Below are 22,791 nucleotides of genomic sequence, written 5' to 3'. Positions count from 1 at the left end.
CATTATCAACAACCACCACTATATACACTATATACACCTCTACCCTCATTATCAACAACCACCACTATATACACTATATACACCTCTACCCTCATTATCAACAACCACCACTATATACACTATATACACCTCTACCCTCATTATCAACAACCACCACTATATACACTATATACACCTCTACCCTCATTATCAACAACCACCACTATATACACTATATACACCTCTACCCTCATTATCAACAACCACCACTATATACACCTCTACCCTCATTATCAACAACCACCACTATATACTATCAACAACCACCACTATATACACCCTCTATATCATTATCAACCACCACTATATACACTATATACACCTCTACCCTCATTATCAACAACCACCACTATATATACACAACAACCACTCTACCCTCATTATCAACAACCACCACTATATACCTCACTATATACACCTCTACCCTCATTATCAATCAAACAACCACCACTATATACACCTCTACCCTCATTATCAACTATATAACCACCACTCATTATACACTATATACACCTCTACCCTCATTATCAACAACCACCACTATATACACTCTACTATATACACCACTATATACACTACCCTCATTATCAACAACCACCACTATATACACTATATACACCTCTACCCTCATTATCAACAACCACCACTATATACACTATATACACTACCCTCATTATCAACAACCACCACTATATACCTCTACCCTCATTATTATCAACAACCACACTATATACACTATATACACCTCTACCCTCATTATCAACAACCACCACTATATACACTATATACACCTCTACCCTCATTATCAACAACCACCACTATATACACTATATACACCTCCCTCATTATCAACAATCCACCACTATATACACTATATACACCTCTACCCTCATTATCAACAACCACCACCACCACCCTATTATACACTATATACACCTCTACCCTCATTATCAACAAACCACCACTATATACACACTCATTATCAACAACCACCACTATATACACTATACCTCCTCATTATCAACAACCACCACTATATACACTCTACCCTCATTATCAACAACCACTACACTATATACCTCTACCCTCATTATCAACAACCACCACTATATACACTATATACACCTCTACCCTCATTATCAACAACCACCACTATATACACTATATACACCTCTACCCTCATTATCAACAACCACCACTATATACACCTCTACCCTCATTATCAACAACCACCACTATATACACTATATACACCTCTACCCTCATTATCAACAACCACCACTATATACACTATATACACCTCTACCCTCATTATCAACAACCACCACTATATACACACCTCTACCCTCATTATCAACAACCACCACTATATACACTATATACACCTCTACCCTCATTATCAACAACCACCACTATATACACTATATACACCTCTACCCTCATTATCAACAACCACCACTATATACCACCCTCATTATCAACAACCACCTACATCTACCTCATCAACAACCACCACTATATACACTATATACACCTCTACCCTCATTATCAACAACCACCACTATATACACCTCTACCCTTATCAACAACCACCACTATATCAACAACCACACTCTACCCTCATTATCAACAACCACCACTATATACACTATATACACCTCTACCCTCATTATCAACAACCACCACATATACACTATATACACCTCTACCCTCATTATCAACAACCACCACTATATACACCTCTACCCTCATTATCAACAACCACCACTATATACACATTATCAGCAACCACCATATACACCTCTACCCTCATTATCAACAACCACCACTATATACACCTCTACCCTCATTATCAACAACCACCACTATATACACTATATACACCTCTACCCTCATTATCAACAACCACCACTATATACACTATATACACCTCTACCCTCATTATCAACAACCACCACTATATACACCTCTACCCTCATTATCAACAACCACCACTATATACACTATATACACCTCTACCCTCATTATCAACAACCACCACTATATACACCTCTACCTCATTATCAACAACCACCTCTCTACCCTCATTATCAACAACCACCACTATATACACCTCTACCCTCATTATCAACAACCACCACTATATACACTATATACACCTCTACCCTCATTATCAACAACCACCACTATATACACCTCTACCCTCATTATCATACAACTCATTACCACTATATACACTATATACACCTCTACCCTCATTATCAACAACCACCACTATATACTATATACACCTCTACCCTCATTATCAACAACCACCACTATATACACTATATCAACAACCACCTCTACCCTCATTATCAACAACCACCACCACTATATACACCTCTACCCTCATTATCAACAACCACCACTATATACACTATATACACCTCTACCCTCATTATCAACAACCACCACTATATACACCTCCCTCATTATACACCACTATATACACCTCTACCCTCATTATCAACAACCACCACTATATACACTATATACACCTCTACCCTCATTATCAACAACCACCACTATATACACTATATACACCTCTACCCTCATTATCAACAACCACCACTATATACACTATATACCTCTACCCTCATTATCAACAACCACCACTATATACACTATATACACCTCTACCCTCATTATCAACAACCACCACTATATACACTATATACAACATTAACCACTATATACACTATATACACCTCTACCCTCATTATCAACAACCACCACTATATACACTATATACACCTCTACCCTCATTATCAACAACCACCACTATATACACTATATACACAACACCTCTACCCTCATTATCAACAACCACCACTATATACACCTCTACCCTCATTATCAACAACCACCACTATATACACTATATACACCTCTACCCTCATTATCAACAACCACCACTATATACACTCTACCCTCATTATCAACAACCCACTATATACACTATATACACCTCTACCCTCATTATCAACAACCACCACTATATACACTATATACACCTCTACCCTCATTATCAACAACCACCACCACTATATACACCTCTACTCATTATCAACACCTCTATATACACTATATACACCTCTACCCTCATTAACAACCACCACTATATACACTATATACACCTCTACCCTCATTATCAACAACCACCCTATATACACTATATACCTCTACCCTCATTATCAACAACCACCACTATATACACCTCTACCCTCATTATCAACAACCACCACTATATATACCTCACCCTCATTATCAACAACCACCACTATATACACTATATACATCTACCCTCATTATCAACAACCACCACTATATACACTATATACACCCTACCACCTCACCCTCATTATCAACAACCACCACTATATACACTATATACACCTCTACCCTCATTATCAACAACCACCACTATATACACCTCTACCCTCATTATCAACAACCACCACTATATACACCTCTACCCTCATTATCAACAACCACCACTATATACACTATATACACCTCTACCCTCATTATCAACAACCACCACTATATACACTATATACACCTCTACCCTCATTATCAACAACCACCACTCATTATACCACCACACTATATACACCTCTACCCTCATTATCAACAACCACCACTATATACACCTCTACCCTCATTATCAACAACCACCACTATATACACTATATACACCTCTACCCTCATTATCAACAACCACCACTATATACACTATATACACCTCTACCCTCATTATCAACAACCACCACTATATACACCTCTACCCTCATTATCAACAACCACCACTATATACACTATTATCAACAACCACCACTATATCTACCCTCATTATCAACAACCACCACTATATACACTATATACACCTCTACCCTCATTATCAACAACCACCACTATATACACACCTCTACCCTCATTATCAACAACCACCACTATATACACTATATACACCTCTACCCTCATTATCAACAACCACCACTATATACACTATATACACCTCTACCCTCATTATCAACAACCACCACTATATACACTATATACACCTCTACCCTCATTATCAACAACCACCACTATATACACTATATACACCTCTACCCTCATTATCAACAACCACCACTATATACACCTCTACCCTCATTATCAACAACCACCACTATATACACCTCTACCCTCATTATCAACAACCACCACTATATACATATACACCTCTCATTATACCCTCATTATCAACAACCCTCATTATCAACAACCACCACTATATACACCTCTACCCTCATTATCAACAACCACCACTATATACACTATATACACCTCTACCCTCATTATCAACCCTCATTATCCAACCACCACTATATACACTATATACACCTCTACCCTCATTATCAACAACCACCACTATATACACCTCTACACCTCTACCCTCATTATCAACAACCACCACTATATACTACTATTATCAGCAACACCTCTACCCCTCATTATCAACAACCACCACTATATACACTATATACACCTCTACCCTCATTATCAACAACCACCACCACCCTATTATCAACAACACACTATATACACCTACCCTCATTATCAACAACCACCACTATATACACTATATACACCTCTACCCTCATTATCAACCACCACCACCTACCCTCATTATCAACAACCACCACTATATACACCTCTACCCTCATTATCAACAACCACCACTATATACACTATATACACCTCTACCCTCATTATCAACAACCACCACTATACCACTATATACACCTCTACACCCTCATTATCAACAACCACCACCACTATATACACCTCTACCCTATATCAACAACCACACTATATACACCTACCCTCATTATCAACAACCACCACTATATACACTATATACACACCTCTACCCTCATTATCAACAACCACCACTATATACACCTCTACCCTCATTATCAACAACCACCACCACTATATACACCTCTACCCTCATTATCAACAACCACCACTATATACACTATATACACCTCTACCCTCATTATCAACAAACCACTATATACACTATATACACCTCTACCCTCATTATCAACAACCACCACTATATACACCTCTACCCTCATTATCAACAACCACCACTATATACACTATATACACCTCTACCCTCATTATCAACAACCACCACTATATACACTATATACACCTCTACCCTCATTATCAACAACCACCACTATATACACCTCTACCCTCATTATCAACAACCACCACTATATACACTATATACACCTATATCTACCCTCATTATCAACAACCACCACTATATACACCTCTACCCTCATTATCAACAACCACCACTATATACACCTCTACCCTCATTATCAACAACCACCACTATATACACTACACCCTCATTATCAACAACCACCACTATATACACTATATACACCTCTATCATTATCAACAACCACCACTATATACACTATATACACCTACCCTCATTATCAACAACCACCACTATATACACTATATACACCTCTACCCTCATTATCAACAAACCACCACTATATACACCTCTACCCTCATTATCAACAACCACCACTATATACACCTCTACCCTCATTATCAACCAACCACTATATACACTATATACACTCTACCCTCATTATCAACAACCACCACTATATACACTATATACACCTCTACCCTCATTATCAACAACCACCACTATATCAACAACCACACTATATACACCTCTACCCCATTATCAACAACCACCACTATATACACCTCTACCCATTATCAACAACCACACTATATACACTATATACACCTCTACCCTCATTATCAACAAACCACCACTATATACACCTCTACCCTCATTATCAACAACCACCACTATATACACACCCTCATTATCAACAACCACCACTATATACACCTCTACCCTCATTATCAACAACAACCACCACTATATACACTATATACACCTCTACCCTCATTATCAACAACCACCACTATATACACTATATACACCTCTACCCTCATTATCAACAACCACCACCACTATATACACCTCTACCCTCATTATCAACAACCACCACTATATACACTATATACACCTCTACCCTCATTATCAACAACCACCACTATATACTACCTACCCTCATATCAACAACACACTATATACACCTCTACCCTCATTATCAACAACCACCACTATATACACTATATACACCTCTACCCTCATTATCAACAACCACCACTATATACTACTATATACACCTCTACCCTCATTATCAACAACCACCACTATATACACTATATACACCTCTACCCTCATTATCAACAACCACCACTATATACACTATATACACCTCTATCAACAACCACCATTATCAACAACCACCACTATATACACCTCTACCCTCATTATCAACAACCACCACTATATACACCTCTACCCTCATTATCAACAACCACCACTATATACACCTCTACCCTCATTATCAACAACCACCACTATATACACTATATACACCTCTACCCTCATTATCAACAACCACCACTATATACACTATATACACCTCTACCCTCATTATCAACAACCACCACACACTCTCTACCCTCATTATCAACAACCACCACTATATACACTATATACACCTCTACCCTCATTATCAACAACCACCACTATATACACTATATACACCTCTACCCTCATTATCAACAAACCACTATATACACTATATACACCTCTACCCTCATTATCAACAACCACCACTATATACACTATATACACCTCTACCCTCATTATCAACAACCACACATATACACCTACACTATATACACCTCTACCCTCATTATCAACAACCACCACTATATACACTATATACACCTCTACCCTCATTATCAACAACCACCACTATATACACTATATACACCTCTACCCTCATTATCAACAACCACCACTATATACACCTCTACCCTCATTATCAACAACCACCACTATATACACCTCTACCCTCATTATCAACAACCACCACACACTATATACACACTACACTACCTCTACCCTCATTATCAACAACCACCACTATATACACCTCTACCCTCATTATCAACAACCACCACTATATACACTATATACACTATATACACTCTACCCTCATTATCAACAACCACCACTATATACACCTCTACCCTCATTATCAACAACCACCACTATATACACCTCTACCCTCATTATCAACAACCACCACTATATACACTATATACACCTCTACCCTCATTATCAACAACCACCACTATATACACTATATACACCCTACCCTCATTATCAACAACCACCACTATATACACTATATACACCTCTACCCTCATTATCAACAACCACCACTATATACACACTATATACACCTCTACCCTCATTATCAACACCACCACTATATACACTATATACACCTCTACCCTCATTATCAACAACCACCACTATATACACCTCTACCCTCATTATCAACAACCACCACTATATACACCTACACCTCTACCCTCATTATCAACAACCACCACTATATACACCTCTACCCTCATTATCAACAAACCACCACTATATACACCTCTACCCTCATTATCAACCACCACTATATACACTATATACACCTCTACCCTCATTATCAACAACCACCACCACTATATCAACAACCACACCTATATCTACCCTCATTATCAACAAACCACCACTATATACACCTCTACCCTCATTATCAACAACCACCACTATATACACCTCTACCCTCATTATCAACAACCACCACTATATACACTATATACACCTCTACCCTCATTATCAACAACCACCACTATATACACCTCTACCCTCATTATCAACAACCACCACTATATACACCTCTACCCTCATTATCAACAACCACCACTATATACACTATATACACCTCTACCCTCATTATCAACAACCACCACTATATACACTATATACACCTCTACCCTCATTATCAACAACCACCACTATATACACTATATACACCTCTACCCTCATTATCAACAACCACCACTATATACACCTCTACCCTCATTATCAACAACCACCACTATATACACACCTCTACCCTCATTATCAACAACCACCACTATATACACTATATACACCTCTACCCTCATTATCAACAACCACCACTATATACACTATATACACCTCTACCCTCATTATCAACAACCACCACTATATACACCTCTACCCTCATTATCAACAACCACCACTATATACACCTCTACCCTCATTATCAACAACCACCACTATATACACCTCTACCCTCATTATCAACAACCACCACTATATACACTATATACACCTCTACCCTCATTATCAACAACCACCACTATATACACCTCTACCCTCATTATCAACAACCACCACTATATACACCTCTACCCTCATTATCAACAACCACCACTATATACACTATATACACCTCTACCCTCATTATCAACAACCACCACTACCCTCATTATATACACTATATACACCTCTACCCTCATTATCAACAACCACCACTATATACACTATATACACCTCTACCCTCATTATCAACAACCACCACTATATACACTATATACACCTCTACCCTCATTATCAACAACCACCACTATATACACTATATACACCTCTACCCTCATTATCAACAACCACCACTATATACACTATATACACCTCTACCCTCATTATCAACAACCACCACTATATACACTATATACACCTCTACCCTCATTATCAACAACCACCACTATATACACCTCTACCCTCATTATCAACAACCACCACCACTATATACACCTATATCTACCCTCATTATCAACAACCACCACTATATACACTATATACACCTCTACCCTCATTATCAACAACCACCACTATATACACTATATACACCTCTACCCTCATTATCAACAACCACCACTATATACACACCTCTACCCTCATTATCAACAACCACCACTATATACACTATATCTACCCTCATTATCAACAACCACCACTATATACACTATATACACCTCTACCCTCATTATCAACAACCACCACTATATACACTATATACACCTCTACCCTCATTATCAACAACCACCACTATATACACCTCTACCCTCATTATCAACAACCACCACTATATACACTATATACACCTCTACCCTCATTATCAACAACCACCACTATATACACTATATACACCTCTACCCTCATTATCAACAACCACCACTATATACACTATATACACCTCTACCCTCATTATCAACAACCACCACTATATACACCTCTACCCTCATTATCAACAACCACCACTATATACACTATATACACCTCTACCCTCATTATCAACAACCACCACTATATACACTATATACACCTCTACCCTCATTATCAACAACCACCACTATATACACTATATACACCTCTACCCTCATTATCAACAACCACCACTATATACACCTCTACCCTCATTATCAACAACCACCACTATATACCTCTACCCTCATTATCAACAACCACCACTATATACACTATATACACCTCTACCCTCATTATCAACAACCACCACTATATACACCTCTACCCTCATTATCAACAACCACCACTATATACACCTCTACCCTCATTATCAACAACCACCACTATATACACTATATACACCTCTACCCTCATTATCAACAACCACCACTATATACACTATATACACCTCTACCCTCATTATCAACAACCACCACTATATACACTATATACACCTCTACCCTCATTATCAACAACCACCACTATATACACTATATACACCTCTACCCTCATTATCAACAACCACCACTATATACACCTCTACCCTCATTATCAACAACCACCACTATATACACTATATACACCTCTACCCTCATTATCAACAACCACCACTATATACACCTCTACCCTCATTATCAACAACCACCACTATATACACTATATACACCTCTACCCTCATTATCAACAACCACCACTATATACACTATATACACCTCTACCCTCATTATCAACAACCACCACTATATACACTATATACACCTCTACCCTCATTATCAACAACCACCACTATATACACTATATACACCTCTACCCTCATTATCAACAACCACCACTATATACACCTCTACCCTCATTATCAACAACCACCACTATATACTACTCATTATACACCACTATATACACTATCTACCCTCATTATCAACAACCACCACTATATACACTATATACACCTCTACCCTCATTATCAACAACCACCACTATATACACTATATACACCTCTACCCTCATTATCAACAACCACCACTATATACACCTCTACCCTCATTATCAACAACCACCACTATATACACTATATATACCTCTACCCTCATTATCAACAACCACCACTATATACACTATATACACCTCTACCCTCATTATCAACAACCACCACTATATACACTATATACACCTCTACCCTCATTATCAACAACCACCACTATATACACTATATCTACCCTCATTATCAACAACCACCACTATATACACTATATACACCTCTACCCTCATTATCAACAACCACCACTATATACACTATATACACCTCTACCCTCATTATCAACAACCACCACTATATACACTATATACACCTCTACCCTCATTATCAACAACCACCACTATATACACTATATACACTCTACCTCATTATCAACAACCACCACTATATACACTCATTATCATTAACAACCACCACTATATACACTCTACCCTCATTATCAACAACCACCACTATATACACCCTACCCTCATTATCAACAACCACCACTATATACACTATATACACCTCTACCCTCATTATCAACAACCACCACTATATACACTATATACACCTCTACCCTCATTATCAACAACCACCACTATATACACTATATACACCTCTACCCTCATTATCAACAACCACCACTATATACACTATATACACTCTCATTATCAACAACCACCACTCCTCATTATCACTATATACACCTCTCACCTCTACCCTCATTATCAACAACCACCACTATATCTCATTATCACCACTCTCTCTCATTATCAACAACCACCACTATATACACTATATACACCTCTCTCTCATTATCTGTATCTATCTACCCTCATTCTCTCTCTCTCTCTCTCTCTGTCTCTCTCTCTCTCTCTCTCTCAACAACCACCTCTCTCTCTCTCTCTCTCTCTCTCTCTCTCTCTCTCTCTCTCTCTCTCTCTCTCTCTCTCTCTCTCTCTCTCTCTCTCTCTCTCTCTCTCTCTCTCTCTCTCTCTCTCTCTGTCTCTCTCTCTCTCTCTCTCTCTCTCTCTCTCTCTCTCTCTCTCTCTCTCTCTCTCTCTCTGTCTCTCTCTCTCTGTCTCTCTCTCTCTCTCTCTCTCTCTCTCTCTCTCTCTCTCTGTCTCTCTCTCTCTGTCTCTCTGTCTCTCTCTCTCTCTCTCTGTCTCTCTCTCTCTGTCTCTCTCTCTCTCTCTCTCTCTCTCTCTGTCTCTCTCTCTGTCTCTCTGTCTCTCTCTCTCTCTCTCTCTCTGTCTCTCTCTCTGTCTCTCTGTCTCTCTCTCCCCCCCCTCTCTGTCTCTCTCTCTTTCCCTCTGAGGACGTTTCATCCTTTGTGTGTGTGTTTGTGTGCTTCCCTGTGTGTGTCTTTCTCTCTCTCTGTGTATCAGGAGGTGAAGGAGGAGGAGGTGAAGGAGGAGGAGGAGGTGAAGGAGGAGGTGGAGGAGGAGGTGTTGGTAGAGTGCAGGGTGAGGTTTCTGTCCTTCATTGGGGTAGGGAGGGACATCCACTGCTTTGCCTTCATCATGGACGGAGGAGGACAACGCTACGAGTGTCACGTGTTCTGGTGTGAACCCAACGCTGGACAGCTCTCTGAGGCCGTACAGGCTGCGTGCATGGTGCGTACACTCTAGAATATGTAGATCTATCTGCAGGCTTCATGCATGGTGCGTACACTCTAGAATATGTAGATCTATCTGCAGGCTTCATGCATGGTGAGTACACTCTAGAGTATGTAGATCTATGTACAGGCTGCATGCATGGTGAGTACAGTCTATAATACCTAGATCTATATGCAGGTTTCATGCATGGTTAGTACAGTCTATAATACCTAGATCTATATGCAGGCTTCATGCATGGTGAGTACACTCTAGAATATCTAGATCTATATGCAGGCTGCATGCATGGTGAGTACACTCTAGAATACCTAGATCTATATGCAGGTTTCATGCATGGTTAGTACAGTCTATAATACCTAGATCTATATGCAGGCTTCATGCATGGTGAGTACACTCTAGAATATCTAGATCTATATGCAGGCTTCATGCATGGTGAGTACACTCTAGAATACCTAGATCTATATGCAGGCTTCATGCATGGTGAGTACACTCTAGAATATCTAGATCTATATGCAGGCTTCATGCATGGTGAGTACAGTCTATAATACCTAGATCTATATGCAGGTTTCATGCATGGTGAGAACACTCTAGAATACCTAGATCTATATGCAGGCTTCATGCATGGTGAGTACACTCTAGAATATCTAGATCTATATGCAGGCTGCATGCATGGTGAGTACACTCTAGAATATCTAGATCTATATGCAGGCTTCATGCATGGTGAGTACAGTCTATAATACCTAGATCTATATGCAGGCTTCATGCATGGTGAGTACACTCTAGAATATCTAGATCTATATGCAGGCTTCATGCATGGTGAGTACACAGTCTAGAATATCTAGATCTATATGCAGGCTTCATGCATGGTGAGTACACTCTAGAATATCTAGATCTATATGCAGGCTTCATGCATGGTGAGTACACTCTAGAATACCTAGATCTATATGCAGGCTTCATGCATGGTGAGAACACTCTAGAATACCTAGATCTATATGCAGGCTTCATGCATGGTGAGTACACTCTAGAATATCTAGATCTATATGCAGGCTTCATGCATGGTTAGCACAGTCTATAATATCTAGATATATATGCAGGCTTCATGCATGGTGAGCACAGTCTATAATATCTAGATCTATGTACAGGCTTCATGCATGGTGAGTACACTCTAGAATATCTAGATCTATATGTAGGCTTCATGCATGGTGAGTACACTCTATAATATTTAGATCTATATGCAGGCTTCATGCATGGTGAGTACAGTCTATAATATCTAGATCTATATGCAGGCTTCATGCATGGTGAGTACAGTCTATAATATGTAGATCTATATGCAGGCTTCATGCATGGTGAGTACAGTCTATAATATCTAGATCTATATGCAGGCTTCATGCATGGTGAGTACAGTCTATAATATCTAGATCTATATGCAGGCTTCATGCATGGTGAGTACAGTCTATAATATCTAGATCTATATGCAGGCTTCATGCATGGTGAGTACAGTCTATAATATGTAGATCTATGTACAGGCTTCATGCATGGTGAGTACAGTCTGTATCTACTGTATGTACTGTATCAAATCCTCCTGGAGGTCCGGAGTACTGCTGCTGTTCTGTTCTTCCTGATCTTTAATGGTACCACCTGGTGTCTCTCCCTCTCTCTCTGTCTCTCTACGTCTTACTCTCTCTCTCTCTCTGTCTCTCTCTCTCTCTCTCTCTCTCTCTCTCTACGTCTCACTCTCTCTCTCTCTGTCTCTCTGTCTCTCTGTCTCTCTACGTCTTACTCTCTGTCTCTCTGTCTCTCTGTCTCTCTGTCTCTCTCTCTCTCTCTGTCTCTCTCCGTCTCTCTCTCTTTCTGTCTCTCTCCATCTCTCTCTCTCTCTCTCTCTCTCTACGTCTCACTCTCTCTCTTTCTGTCTCTCTCCGTCTCTCTCTCTTTCTGTCTCTCTATGTCTCACTCTCCCCGTCTCTCTCTCTCTCTCTCTCTCTCCATCTCTCTCTCTTTCTATGTCTCTATATCTCTCTCTCTCTCTCTCTCTCTCTCTCTCTCTCTCTCTCTCTCTCTCTCTCTCTCTCTCTCTCTCTCTCTCTCTCTCTCTCTCTCCCTCTCTCTCCCCACCCATCTCCCTCTCCTCTAGTTAAGGTATCAGAAGTGCCTGTTGGCTCACCCCCCCTCCCAGAGACCCCTCCCCTCCTGTGGCCGTGGCTCCTCCTCCCTGGGCAGCGGCGGTGGTAACCGCGGTAACGGCGGTGTGAAGAGAGGAGTGCTGTCCCTCATCGACACCCTCAAACAGAAGGGACCGCTGCCCCACCAGAGTAACCACGGAAACTAAACTAACATCGTGACCAGGACCGCACACCCCGGTAACTATTGGGGGAAAAAAAACAACGCTGCACCTTTTGCTAATCGTGAAAATCACGACTCTAATCCGGTCGAACTATGGCAGCCAAACGTAGACCTCCTCCCATCACCTCAACACAGAACTGTCTACCAGTCGGTGATCACCTCAACACAGAACTGTCTACCAGTCGGTGATCACCTCAACACAGAACTGTCTACCAGTCGGTGATCAACCCCAACACAGAACTGTCTACCAGTCGGTGATCACCTCAACACAGAACTGTCTACCAGTCGGTGATCACCTCAACACAGAACTGTCTACCAGTCGGTGATCACCTCAACACAGAACTGTCTACCAGCCGGTGATCACCTCAACACAGAACTGTCTACCAGTCGGTGATCACCTCAACACAGAACTGTCTACCAGTCGGTGATCACCTCAACACAGAACTGTCTACCAGTCGGTGATCACCTCAACACAGAACTGTCTACCAGCCGGTGATCACCTCAACACAGAACTGTCTACCAGTCGGTGATCACCTCAACACAGAACTGTCTACCAGTCGGTGATCACCTCAACACAGAACTGTCTACCAGTCGGTGATCAACCCCAACACAGAACTGTCTACCAGTCGGTGATCACCTCAACACAGAACTGTCTACCAGTCGGTGATCACCTCAACACAGAACTGTCTACCAGTCGGTGATCACCTCAACACAGAACTGTCTACCAGTCGGTGATCACCTCAACACAGAACTGTCTACCAGCCGGTGATCACCTCAACACAAAGAGAGAGAGAGAGAGAGAGAGAGAGAGAGGGGAAAATAATCAGGTTGGAGTGACCTCTACCCTCTGACCTGGTGACCCTTCCTGTCTGTACCTGTACCTCCAGCATGACCTGGGACACCTGCAGACACACCTGTAGACACAACCTACACACACCTGTAGAGGCACCTGTTGACACAACCTACACACACCTGTAGAGACACCTGTAGACACAACCTACACACAACTGTAGAGACACCTGTAGACACAACCTACACAGACCTGTAGAGGCACTTGTTCATATCTACACCTGTTCATATCTACACCTGCTGTTCATATCTACACCTGTATACACCTGTTCATATCTACACCTGTTCATATCTACACCTGTATACACCTGTTCATATCTACACCTGTTCATATATACACCTGTTCATATCTACACCTGTATACACCTGTTCATATCTACACCTGTATACACCTGTTCATATCTACACCTGTATACACCTGTTCATATCTACACCTGTTCATATCTACACCTGTTCATATCTACACCTGTTCATATCTACACCTGTATACACCTGTTCATATCTACACCTGTATACACCTGTTCATATCTACACCTGTTCATATCTACACCTGTATACACCTGTTCATATCTACACCTGTTCATATATACACCTGTATACACCTGTTCATATCTACACCTGTATACACCTGTTCATATCTACACCTGTTCATATCTACACCTGTATACACCTGTTCATATCTACACCTGTATACACCTGTTCATATCTACACCTGTTCATATCTACACCTGTATACACCTGTTCATATCTACACCTGTATACACCTGTTCATATCTACACCTGTTCATATCTACACCTGTATACACCTGTTCATATCTACACCTGTATACACCTGTTCATATCTACACCTGTTCATATCTACACCTGTATACACCTGTTCATATTTTGGCGAGGAATCACAAGTGTATCCTTCCACAGAAGACAGTCCTCCCTCCTCGATAGCGGCCTTTTGACGAGGAATCACACGTGTATCCTTCCACAGAAGACAGTCCTCCCTCCTCGATAGCCTCCTTTTGGCGAGGAATCACACGTGTATCCTTCCACAGAAAACAGTCCTCCCCTCCTCGATAGCGGCCTTTTGACGAGGAATCACACGTGTATCCTTCCACAGAAGACAGTCCTCCCTCCTCGATAGCCTCCTTTTGGTGAGGAATCACACGTGTATCCTTCCACAGAAGACAGTCCTCCCCTCCCCTCCTCGATAGCGCCCTTTTGACGAGGAATCACACATGTATCCTTCCACAGAAGACAGTCCTCCCCTCCTCGATAGCGGCCTTTTGACGAGGAATCACACGTGTATCCTTCCACAGAAAACAGTCCTCCCCTCCTCGATAGCCTCCTTTTGGCGAGGAATCACACATGTATCCTTCCACAGAAGACAGTCCTCCCCTCCTCGATAGCGGCCTTTTGACGAGGAATCACACGTGTATCCTTCCACAGAAAACAGTCCTCCCCTCCCCTCCTCGATAGCCTCCTTTTGGCGAGGAATCACACGTGTATCCTTCCACAGAAGACAGTCCTCCCTCCTCGATAGCGGCCTTTTGACGAGGAATCACACGTGTATCCTTCCACAGAAGACAGTCCTCCCTCCTCGATAGCCTCCTTTTGGTGAGGAATCACACGTGTATCCTTCCACAGAAGACAGTCCTCCCTCCTCGATAGCCTCCTTTTGGCGAGGAATCACACGTGTATCCTTCCACAGAAAACAGTCCTCCCCTCCCCTCCTCGATAGCCTCCTTTTGGCGAGGAATCACACGTGTATCCTTCCACAGAAGACAGTCCTCCCTCCTCGATAGCGGCCTTTTGACGAGGAATCACACGTGTATCCTTCCACAGAAGACAGTCCTCCCTCCTCGATAGCCTCCTTTTGGTGAGGAATCACACGTGTATCCTTCCACAGAAGACAGTCCTCCCCTCCTCGATAGCCTCCTTTTGGTGAGGAATCACACGTGTATCCTTCCACAGAAGACAGTCCTCCCCTCCTCGATAGCGGCCTTTTGACGAGGAATCACACGTGTATCCTTCCACAGAAAACAGTCCTCCCCTCCTCGATAGCCTCCTTTTGGCGAGGAATCACACGTGTATCCTTCCACAGAAAACAGTCCTCCCCTCCTCGATAGCGGCCTTTTGACGAGGAATCACACGTGTATCCTTCCACAGAAAACAGTCCTCCCCTCCTCGATAGCCTCCTTTTGGTGAGGAATCACACGTGTATCCTTCCACAGAAAACAGTCCTCCCCTCCTCGATAGCCTCCTTTTGGCGAGGAATCACACGTGTATCCTTCCACAGAAAACAGTCCTCCCCTCCTCGATAGCCTCCTTTTGGTGAGGAATCACACGTGTATCCTTCCACAGAAAACAGTCCTCCCCTCCTCGATAGCCTCCTTTTGGCGAGGAATCACACGTGTATCCTTCCACAGAAAACAGTCCTCCCCTCCTCGATAGCGGCCTTTTGACGAGGAATCACACGTGTATCCTTCCACAGAAGACAGTCCTCCCTCCTCGATAGCCTCCTTTTGGCGAGGAATCACACGTGTATCCTTCCACAGAAAACAGTCCTCCCTCCTCGATAGCCTCCTTTTGGCGAGGAATCACACGTGTATCCTTCCACAGAAGACAGTCCTCCCTCCTCGATAGCGGCCTTTTGACGAGGAATCACACGTGTATCCTTCCACAGAAGACAGTCCTCCCTCCTCGATAGCCTCCTTTTGGTGAGGAATCACACGTGTATCCTTCCACAGAAGACAGTCCTCCCCTCCCCTCCTCGATAGCGTCCTTTTGACGAGGAATCACACATGTATCCTTCCACAGAAGACAGTCCTCCCCTCCTCGATAGCGGCCTTTTGACGAGGAATCACACGTGTATCCTTCCACAGAAAACAGTCCTCCCCTCCTCGATAGCCTCCTTTTGGCGAGGAATCACACATGTATCCTTCCACAGAAGACAGTCCTCCCCTCCTCGATAGCGGCCTTTTGACGAGGAATCACACGTGTATCCTTCCACAGAAAACAGTCCTCCCCTCCTCGATAGCCTCCTTTTGGTGAGGAATCACACGTGTATCCTTCCACAGAAAACAGTCCTCCCCTCCTCGATAGCCTCCTTTTGGCGAGGAATCACACGTGTATCCTTCCACAGAAAACAGTCCTCCCCTCCTCGATAGCGGCCTTTTGACGAGGAATCACACGTGTATCCTTCCACAGAAAACAGTCCTCCCCTCCTCGATAGCCTCCTTTTGGTGAGGAATCACACGTGTATCCTTCCACAGAAAACAGTCCTCCCCTCCTCGATAGCCTCCTTTTGGCGAGGAATCACACGTGTATCCTTCCACAGAAAACAGTCCTCCCCTCCTCGATAGCGGCCTTTTGACGAGGAATCACACGTGTATCCTTCCACAGAAAACAGTCCTCCCCTCCTCGATAGCCTCCTTTTGGTGAGGAATCACACGTGTATCCTTCCACAGAAAACAGTCCTCCCCTCCTCGATAGCCTCCTTTTAGCGAGGAATCACACATGTATCAGTATATTATATTCACGTTTTATATTGTCACACAGTCACTCCTCACTCACAGATATAGCACCAAGGTTGCTTCCCAAACTGCACCCTATTCCCTACGTAGTACAGTACTTTGAGTACGCCCCCTCTAGACCCCGGTAGTGCATAATATAGGGAATAGTTTTCCATTTAGAACACAGCATAGGGTTCCATTTAGAACACAGCATAGGGTTCCATTTAGAACACAGCATAGGGTTCCATTTAGAACACAGCATAGGGTTCCATTTAGAACACAGATAGGGTTCCATTTAGAACACAGCATAGGGTTCCATTTAGAACACAACCCATGTCTGAGACAGACACAAAAGCTTTATAACAGTTAGACCAGTAATAACATCAGGCTTGAGAACAGTTATAACATGTTATAGAACAACAGGCTTGAGAACAGTTATAACATGTTATAGAACAAGACACAGGCTTGTGAACAGTTATACCATGTTATAGAACAACAGGCTTGAGAACAGTTATAACATGTTATAGAACAAGACACAGGCTTGTGAACAGTTATACCATGTTATAGAACATCAGGCTTGAGGACAGTTATAACATGCTATAGAACAACAGGTTTGAGAACAGTTATAACATGTTATAGAACAACAGGCTTGAGAACAGTTATAACATGTTATAGAACAACAGGCTTGAGAACAGTTATAACATGTTATAGAACAACAGGCTTGAGAACAGTTATAACATGTTATAGAACAAGACACAGGCTTGAGAACAGTTATAACATGTTATAGAACATCAGGCTTGAGAACAGTTATAACATGTTATAGAACAACAGGCTTGAGAACAGTTATAACATGTTATAGAACAACAGGCTTGAGAACAGTTATAACATGTTATAGAACAACAGGCTTGAGAACAGTTATAACATGTTATAGAACAACAGGCTTGAGAACAGTTATAACATGTTATAGAACAAGACACATTCTTGAGAACAGTTATAACATGTGATAGAACAACAGGCTTGAGAACAGTTATAACATGTTATAGAACAAGACACATTCTTGAGAACAGTTATAACATGTGATAGAACAACAGGCTTGAGAACAGTTATAACATGTGATAGAACAACAGGCTTGAGAACAGTTATAACATGTGATAGAACAACAGGCTTGAGAACAGTTATAACATGTTATAGAACAACAGGCTTGAGAACAGTTATAACATGTTATAGAACAACAGGCTTGAGAACAGTTATAACATGTTATAGAACAAGACACATTCTTGAGAACAGTTATAACATGTGATAGAACATCAGGCTTGAGAACAGTTATAACATGTTATAGAACAACAGGCTTGAGAACAGTTATAACATGTGATAGAACAACAGGCTTGAGAACAGTTATAACATGTTATAGAACAAGACACATTCTTGAGAACAGTTATAACATGTGATAGAACAACAGGCTTGAGAACAGTTATAACATGTTATAGAACAACAGGCTTGAGAACAGTTATAACATGTTATAGAACAAGACACAGGCTTGAGAACAGTTATAACATGTTATAGAACAACAGGCTTGAGAACAGTTATAACATGTTATAGAACAACAGGCTTGAGAACAGTTATAACATGTTATAGAACAACAGGCTTGAGAACAGTTATAACATGTTATAGAACAAGACACAGGCTTGAGAACAGTTATAACATGTTATAGAACAAGACACAGGCTTGAGAACAGTTATAACATGTTATAGAACAACAGGCTTGAGAACAGTTATAACATGTTATAGAACAACAGGCTTGAGAACAGTTATAACATGTTATAGAACAACAGGCTTGAGAACAGTTATAACATGTTATAGAACAACAGGCTTGAGAACAGTTATAACATGTTATAGAACAAGACACAGGCTTGAGAACAGTTATAACATGTTATAGAACAACAGGCTTGAGAACAGTTCTAACATGTTATAGAACAACAGGCTTGAGAACAGTTATAACATGCTATAGAACAACAGGCTTGAGAACAGTTATAACATGTTATAGAACAACAGGCTTGAGAACAGTTATAACATGTTATAGAACGACAGGCTTGAGAACAGTTATAACATGCTATAGAACAACAGGCTTGAGAACAGTTATAACATGTTATAGAACAACAGGCTTGAGAACAGTTATAACATGTTATAGAACAACAGGCTTGAGAACAGTTATAACATGTTATAGAACAAGACACAGGCTTGAGAACAGTTATAACATGTTATAGAACAACAGACTTGAGAACAGTTATAACATGTTATAGAACAAGACACATTCTTGAGAACAGTTATAACATGTGATAGAACAACAGGCTTGAGAACAGTTATAACATGTTATAGAACAACAGGCTTGAGAACAGTTATAACATGTGATAGAACAACAGGCTTGAGAACAGTTATAACATGTTATAGAACAACAGGCTTGAGAACAGTTATAACATGTTATAGAACAACAGGCTTGAGAACAGTTATAACATGTTCTAGAACAACAGGCTTGAGAACAGTTATAACATGTTCTAGAACAACAGGCTTGAGAACAGTTATAACATGTTCTAGAACAACAGGCTTGAGAACAGTTATAACATGTTCTAGAACAACAGGCTTGAGAACAGTTATAACATGTTCTAGAACAACAGGCTTGAGAACTGTTATAACATGTTCTAGAACAACAGGCTTGAGAACAGTTATAACATGTTCTAGAACAACAGGCTTGAGAACAGTTATAACATGTTCTAGAACAACAGGCTTGAGAACAGTTATAACATGTTCTAGAACAACAGGCTTGAGAACAGTTATAACATGTTCTAGAACAACAGGCTTGAGCCTCCATGTGTCTCCTTCCGTTTGCTCCTCTCTGGTTTATCACTATATCAATTTAACCTGTATGAATAAACTGCTTATTAAAACAGGCCTCAGACTCCTGTGGTCGATACGTACGTGTGTGTGTGTGTGTGTGTGTGTGTGTGTGTGTGTGTGTGTGTGTGTGTGTGTGTGTCTGTACTGGTGCTGGAGAAAGAGAGGAGGAGGAGAGATTTGATGTGGTTGGAGGGTGATACGAGAAGGGGGAGGGAGAGATCTACTGTTACTCCCCAGGGAGGTGAGGCGGGGGGAGGAGAGGGGAGGGAGAGAACTACTGTTACTCCCCAGGGAGGAGAGGGAGGGAGGGAGGGGAGGGAGAGAACTACTGTTAATCCCCAGGGAGGAGAGGGAGGGAGGAGAGGGGAGGGAGAGAACTACTGTTAATCCCCAGGGAGGAGAGGGAGGGAGGAGAGGGGGGAGGAGAGGGGAGGGAGAGATCTACTGTTACTCCCCAGGGAGGTGAGGCTGGGGGAGGAGAGGGGAGGGAGAAATATACTGTTACTCCCCAGGGAGGAGAGGGAGGGAGAGGAGAGGAGAGGAGAGGGAGAGAACTTGTCAGGATTTGGCCAGGGTTGTTCCGGTTTTTGGTCACTAGATGCCCCCATTGTGCCTTTTGACCTTTTGTTTTCCCTTGATCCCCATTATTATTTGCACCTGTGCCTCGTTTCCCCTGATTGTATTTAAACCCTTTGTTTTCCTCAGTCCTTTGCTCTGTGTTTGTATGTTAGCACCCAGCCCTAGTATTCTGTTAACTCTTGTTGATCCCGGTGGATGCTCTTGTGGAATTCTGTTTTTTGTTCTTGTTTATTTATTTTTGAGTATCTTTTGAGGCTTTTTGTGCTATACCTACCACCTTGTGGATTTACCTCTTTTGTCTTGGAGGATTACCTTTGTTCTTGTGGAATTCCTTTTGAGGTTGTGGAGTTACATGTGTTCCTGAAGGACTTCACTTTTTACTACATTAAATACACCGTCTCAAGTACTGCTGTGTCTGCCTCATCTTCTGGGTTCTGCCGACTATTCGTGGCTCAGTTGGTTAAGTGACTGTTTCTCACTCCGGAGACCCGGGTTCGTAACCGGGTCCTGACAGAAACACAGAGCCAAAAATGAACCCAGAGGCAGCCAGTTCCCAGGA

General features: G+C 41.6%; 1 protein-coding gene across 1 annotated transcript in view; it reads left to right on the top strand.

The window, feature by feature from the left end:
* LOC135561970 (amyloid beta precursor protein binding family B member 2-like) overlaps positions 1-21,707 on the top strand; it is a 117,829-nt gene extending 96,122 nt beyond the window's left edge. The window contains exons 16-17 of the mRNA XM_065004500.1: positions 11,837-12,064; positions 14,199-21,707. Of these exons, the coding sequence (XP_064860572.1) occupies positions 11,837-12,064; positions 14,199-14,393 (423 nt within the window). The 3' untranslated portion in view covers positions 14,394-21,707. The remainder of the gene's footprint in view (positions 1-11,836; positions 12,065-14,198) is intronic.
* The last annotated feature ends 1,084 nt before the right edge of the window (positions 21,708-22,791 follow it).

The sequence above is a fragment of the Oncorhynchus nerka genome, linkage group LG18 (assembly GCF_034236695.1).
Source record: "Oncorhynchus nerka isolate Pitt River linkage group LG18, Oner_Uvic_2.0, whole genome shotgun sequence".
Classification (NCBI taxonomy): domain Eukaryota; kingdom Metazoa; phylum Chordata; class Actinopteri; order Salmoniformes; family Salmonidae; genus Oncorhynchus; species Oncorhynchus nerka.
Note: the sequence above shows the minus strand (reverse complement) of the source record. Positions and strands in the feature narration are given on the sequence as shown.